The sequence below is a fragment of the Canis aureus genome, chromosome 23, assembly GCF_053574225.1.
Source record: "Canis aureus isolate CA01 chromosome 23, VMU_Caureus_v.1.0, whole genome shotgun sequence".
NCBI lineage: Eukaryota > Metazoa > Chordata > Mammalia > Carnivora > Canidae > Canis > Canis aureus.
The window spans coordinates 21,040,225-21,046,556 of record NC_135633.1 but is presented as its reverse complement, the minus strand read 5'-3'; the positions used below and the strand labels follow the sequence as shown (position 1 = coordinate 21,046,556).

At 47.3% G+C, this 6,332-nt stretch overlaps 1 protein-coding gene across 1 annotated transcript; it reads right to left on the bottom strand.

Annotated features, from left to right (window-relative positions):
- Positions 1-4,314: 4,314 nt before the first annotated feature.
- On the bottom strand, positions 4,315-5,843 carry MRPL17 (mitochondrial ribosomal protein L17). The gene is made up of 3 exons (XM_077866671.1): positions 5,606-5,843; positions 5,217-5,285; positions 4,315-4,875 (listed from the first exon to the last, which is right to left on the bottom strand). Exons 1-3 carry the CDS (start codon positions 5,777-5,779, stop codon positions 4,600-4,602), a joined length of 519 nt encoding a protein of 172 aa, XP_077722797.1. The 5' UTR covers positions 5,780-5,843; the 3' UTR covers positions 4,315-4,599.
- Positions 5,844-6,332: the final 489 nt, after the last annotated feature.

Below are 6,332 nucleotides of genomic sequence, written 5' to 3'. Positions count from 1 at the left end.
TTCAGTGAATACTTCACAAAAGAGGCATCATTTCAGCTTCTGGCTAAAACTTGGAAAATGTATAGGTGTCGTCTGCTGGTAGGTTGGTTAGAAATATTTCAGGAAGTTGGAATATGAAATGTGTGGGAAATGAATTAGACACACACATTCCTGACAGTCATTATGAGCATGTAAATCCCTGGAGAGGAAGGAACCCATTTTTTTAGTCTTGGTATACTCAGCAATGTAGCTTACTTAGCACTATCCCTGCATAGTACCATAGTACTGTTAATTGATTTTGTAAAGCTCAGCTAGAAAGTTGAATATGTCATGGACAGCATGTGGCTTACTCCTCCTCACTTAATAAACATATATTGAGCACCTGTTATGAATCAGGTCCTATGGGAGGAATAGAGTTATCCAGAAAATTGAGTCCTTTTGTTCCTGGCTTTGGGAGATGAGCTGGAGTCAATGAAGCAGTTAGGCCCTTATAGGACAACGTGATGAATGTTTTAATAGGCATATGCCTAGAGGACTGAAACTGCACACAGGGAGGGACCTGGCTCTGGAGGGTTGTGTGAAGTTTCGAGGTAGCCTCAAAAAAGTGACTTCTGAGGAAAGAATCGAATGATAAGAGGTAATGTGACATAGGGCAACTATACAACAGGCAACCCATGCACAAAGGTCTGATATATTTACAGAACAAGTATTTCCTAAAAAGGGTGACAGCCAATAATGGTAGAAGAGGCTGAGAGGTGGCTGGGCCAGGCCATAGAATGCCTTTGTGTCATGAGAAAAGTCTAGATTTTATCTAGCAAAGGCAGCGGTGAGTCGCTAATAATGGTTCAGATCAGTATTTTTTCAAAGAGCAGGTTGTAATCCACTAGTCAGTTGTAAGATTATTTATTGAATTGAGATCAGCATTTAAAAAAAAAGTAACTAGAAAAAAACTGACAGCATTCATGTGCATATATTTGTTAAGGTAATGTTTTGTGATGCTTTTACTTCAATTACATGTCTGTGAATAGTGTTCTGATGTAAAACATTTTTGAGAAACACTAAAGGTTCAGTGGCACAAGTTAATTGCTACTTTGAGTAGCAATTAAAAGAAAACCCAGTGCAAGTAAGAATAATCACTAAAGATTACTATATAGTTTCTTCTACTTGTTCTGACCTGACATTGTCATCTTCATACTAAAGCCAGTTCCCCATGGCACGCAGAATAACATGCTACCTTTACGCTTTTCCAGTAGAGACCAGATTCTCATTGCCTCAAATTAGTTTAGGCCGACCCATCCCTGAACCCATTAATAGCAAGGGGATGGAAATACTAGAACTACCTTAAACTAATGAATGTTTGGGAACCAACTGCTGCAGCTGTAGGGAATTATAATGCAATGTGGCAAATTCAGTGTATTATGGAGATACTATAGCAGCACCCAGGTTTACAAAGTAATGAACTTACGTGGGGATGGTCAGAGGAGCCGCCCAGATGCCTGTGTATGTGTACAAATCAGGTAGGTAAAAGGAAAGTTCTCCGGGTGGAAGATACTGCATGAATACAAGATGATAAGGGGAGCTGTGCATAAGAAAAGTCAAAATAAGGACTTCCAGCCTTCCTGAGCATAAAATTAGAGGCAAGGGAAGTAAATGGAGTAGTGAATGTTTGGTTACCAAGGGGATCAGGTAAGGAAACCGGACTCTTTCCCCATAGGAGAGGAGGCACTGGAGATCATCAGGGAATTAAGAAATCAGGTGTTTTTTTACTTCCTTTGCAGTGTGGAGGGAGGCTTTTGCAGTAATCTGGGATAGAGAGGTTTTGGATTTTAGCTAGGGAGAGGTGACTGCAGATTTGAGAAACATGGAAATAAAACCAACAAGACTTGTTCAATTTTTAAGTTGACGTTAGAATGTTTAAGCAGTGCCTGGCATTTGTAGTTTGTCTCCTTTGGATATTGGGCTTATATTGTGTCACTGATTTGTTGAGGCTAGAGTTAAGTTTGTTATTTTTTGGAGGAAGTGCACAGAGCTGTCAGCCCTGCTGTAAAGAACTAGAGCCCAAGACAGAGAATCTCTGAAAGTAGGGAGGGAACTCCAATGTATCTGGGCCCGTCTTGGGGGTTTGGAGTTTACTAAAAAGGTGCTTAGAGGGCAGCCCCAGTGGCCCAGTGGTTTAGCGCCGCCTTCAGCCCAGGGAGTGATCCTGGAGACCTGGGATTGAGTCCCACGTTGGGCTCCCTGCATGGAGCCTGTTTCTCCCTGTGCCTCTCTCTCTCATGAATAAATAAAATCTTTTTTAAAAAAGAAGTGCTTAGATGGATGAGGGCATGGTCCACCCAGGTGAAAAGTTACCATTTATAGGTCAGATTAGAAAATGGACATCGTTATTTCTCTTGTTATCCCTGAGCCTCTAGTAAGCATTCTAGACTCATGTATTTTTTTTTAAAGGTTTTATTTATTTATCCATGAGACACAGAGAGAGGCAGAGACATAGGCGGAGGGAGAAGCAGGTGGGGAGCCTTATGTGGGACTCGATCCCAAGACCCCAGGATCATGATCTGAGTCAAAGGCAGAGGCTCAACCACTGAGCCACCCAGGTGTCTGCATGTACTCTTTAATGGGCCAAAATATTAAAGATGTAGTGTCCCTTAAAGCCATCATGGCAGCAGACGTGATGCTTTAGGTTGTGAGCTCCTTGATGGCAAAGGTGGTTTCTTCTCATCTCTACATCCTTAGTATCTAGCCTAGGGCTTGGCATACGGCAAACACTTGATAAAGACTATATCCCTAGTGACTAAAATGATGGAAAGTAGCACATGCTTATTATGCACTTAAGGAATTGTTGAAAACCCCCAAGGGAGATCTGTTTCTGGGGACTAAGAGGAAAAGCTGAGATTTGAATCATAACCCACCTATGGTAATACTTAACAGATGTAGTTTTAAATTTTTTATTTTTTATTTTTTTTAGTTTTAAATTTTTTAAATGATTTATTTATTTATTTATTCATAAGAGACACAGAGAGAGGCAGAGACATAGGCAGAGGGAGAAGCAGGCTCCCTGCAGGAAGCCTGATGTGGGACTTGATCCTGGAACTCTGGCATCACGCCCTGAGCTAAAGGCAGATGCTCAATCACTGAGCCGCCCAGGCATCCGTAGTTTTAATTTTAAAGGAAGTACTTTCTCTAGGAGTCAGGGATGATGACTCCAAGATATCTAGTTGAGGTTCATGCCAAGGACAGGAAGGAGGTGAATTTTGGGGAAACATTCAGAATTGTAGGTTTATTGAATAAATGCTTTTGAGTGTCTACCATGTCACTCAAAATATGTCAGAAGGAGCTTTCTGGCAATACTGTGAAGGACAAATTAGAGGGAGTTGGGAGAACCCTGTTGGGAACAGATGAATCTTAAGACTAGAGCAGCTGCAGTGAAATAGCACGGAATAGCTCTGTCCATGAAGCTAGTATCTTCTAGACCAGTGACCCCTTCCACCCTCACCCTTACTTGCTGATGATGGTTGGGTTTAGCAGGCCAAATACACTGTGAAGTTCCAGTCTAAGATAAAATATCTTCTTTTTCACTGTACTAGCGATATGAAAACTGTTAGGCCTTGCTGTCAAGTGTACAGGCAGGGATAATAGTTCCAAGTCTTCCCACGGCTACTATCCTAGTCAAACCTCTGAGCCTGAGGAATGGGCAGCCTGGCTAGGCTAAGTCTGGCTTCACAATAATTAGTGGGTATAAAGGAGCTTCCTACTTCTCATACGCCTTGGCCATTCTGAAGCCGGATTTCCCTTTTCTGAGTTCCCAGAGAAGCCCAGATTTGACAACAATAAAAACTTCCAGGAAATTCCCAGCACATTTAACTTCCTAACCCTCCTCCCACCTCAACCCTCTCTTTATTCCCCCACCTCCTACCCCGTCACTCCAAGAGGAAGGAGCTTATCCTTTACTGAGTGCTTCCACCCACTTGGCCAGAAAGGTGGTGCATCTGAGTTCTCAGGTCCTCTCCTGTAAGGCCTATTCAGAGCTGAGAGGAGCACATGAGGGTAATATGTGATCCTGCTTAGAAACAGAGGAATAGTTGTAGTGTTCTTCAAGTTTCCTAAGGTACCAGATTATTATGGAAGATTCAATTCTACATGTTCACTCTCCTATCCTGTCAGGACTTAAGTTTTCTCTAAGAAATCCCAGGGGTTCAGTATCTATGCTAGATGTCAAAGTTCAATCACCTTTGGAGGCCGGTTTGGAATAATAAGATACAAGCCCCATAAAAACTGGCATTAAGAAAAACAAAACTGTGCTAACCAAACACAACTCCGATCAAGAGCCAGAAACATAAGCAATGAATTTACTAACCCATGGAGACTGAGCCTTTGGTTAGTTCTCATTCTCCAAAAATCTCAAGAGGAGGAAAAAAACCCCACCCTTATACATTCATATATTCATACAAGGAATTTTATCTACTCTGCAAAGAGATGATTATCTGGCTCCCCAGAAGCTTCTTGGCTCCATTAAGACTGTCCATTAACAACTCTAGCTCCAGTTCTTCTTAGAGATTAAAAGAGCTCCAAAATGATCATAGGCATTGATGAGTATGCCACACACCCGTTTGGCTCCTGTTAAATCCCTGGTGTTTGAGCTGTGTGGGAGCCGTGGATGCTTGCTTTCTGGTCCTGCTGCAACCCCTGAAGCAGCTGGTTTAGAAGAGTAAGGTTGCTGTCTCTGCGAGGCAAGGGCAGGGGTGGGAGGCAGTTCCCTTTATACTCGATCACTGCCATCTTGGCCCGATCCTGCTTACTCCGATTTGGGATCTGCAGCATTCTCGTGTAGCCCCCATTCTGACCTTGGTAGCGAGGGGCCAGTACTTGAAACAGCTTTGGGATCAAGTCTTTCTCCTAGAGGGGGAGAGTTATCCAGGAGAGACAGAGTCAGGCACCACTGCTGAGACACATTTAACTTTTAGCACTTGGAAAAAGTAGGGTCCAGACACATTCACACCGAACTCTTCCACCTCCCAATGTGGTCGAGTCAGAGTTACACTGAGGGGTTACAGGCAATTGTGCAGGTTGATTCACCTAACATTCAACTAGGTTAAGTCACACGTTTCTCATTTAGTTCACAGCATTTGTCCCTAAGAATCTTAGCTTAATTCCGTCCAGTTCCCCCTTCCTCTTACAGCCCCCTCCCACACAGGGAGCAAAGGCTGGGACGTGGGAGGCAGACAGGACGTACTCACCGTAAGCCAGAAGTCAGCCATGCGCATGGCCTGTTCGTTGGTGTCTCCCAGCTTCCCATAGTCGATGAGCTGAGAGGACATAACATTACTGATCCAACCCGAGCAAGAATGGAGGCGCCAATCTTACTGCTCTAATGCCCCATGGCAACCCATTCGTTTGACCTCGAATTCGGGCCACCCCTAACTCCGTGGCTCTATGCAGTCGTCCATTTGAGGGGCTGGAGGAAGAAGGCTCAACTCGGGGTACCAGGGGGCTCAGACTTCGGGCAGCGATCGCCAGGGTACCCTCCTCCTCCCCCAGGGCAGCCACAGCTCCCGCCAGCAGCTCGCGGCGCAGAGAAGGGCCCGCCCCCTCCCCCGCCCCCGCCCGGCGCGGCCCCGCCCCTCACCTTCTCGGCGTAGCCTCTCATTTCGTCCACGCGCGCCCACGAGGCCTCTATGCGTTCGTGTCGCACGAGTCCTGTAAGCAAGTTCCGCAGCAGGTGGATACGGGACTCTGGACCGAGGCCCAGACGGCGAAATACACGACCGTGGGAGATGGCTGCTGCCACCGACAGCCGCATGGTCCCCACCTTCTGTCCGCCCCTGTGAGGCCGGAACTGGAAATTCGCACGGGGGCGGGGGCGGGGGCGGGGCGGAGATGCCTCGGAAACGGCCTTGAGAGGACGCATGCGCCGTGCCTCCGTGCGTGGTGGACGTGTTTGCGCATGAGCATCAGAGCCTGCCTCGCTGGCAGCCTGGGGGAGGGCGGGGAGGAGGTGTTGGCTCCTTCCAGGGAGCGGGGCGGGCCGCAGGCGCTGCTGGGCGGGCCGGGGAACCGCGCGCCCTCTAGCGTGGGACCGAGCGGCCGTCGAGTTTCTCGCGGGCTGCGTCAGTCTTGCGGCCTCCGGGGCGAGGGGAAGCTCCGCCGTGGAGCCTGCCGGGAAAGTGAGTATCCCAGCGGGAGCGCTCCCCGCCCCCCTCCCGGAGCCCCGGGCCCGGAGCCCGGAGCCGCGCCGGCCGCCGGCGGGCGGACCCGGGTCGAGCTCGCGCGTCTGACCCCCCGAGCGTGTCTTTGGGTCACAAAATTATTTTTCGTAATAACGGGGAAGCGAAACCAGCAGCAGTGATGCTCAG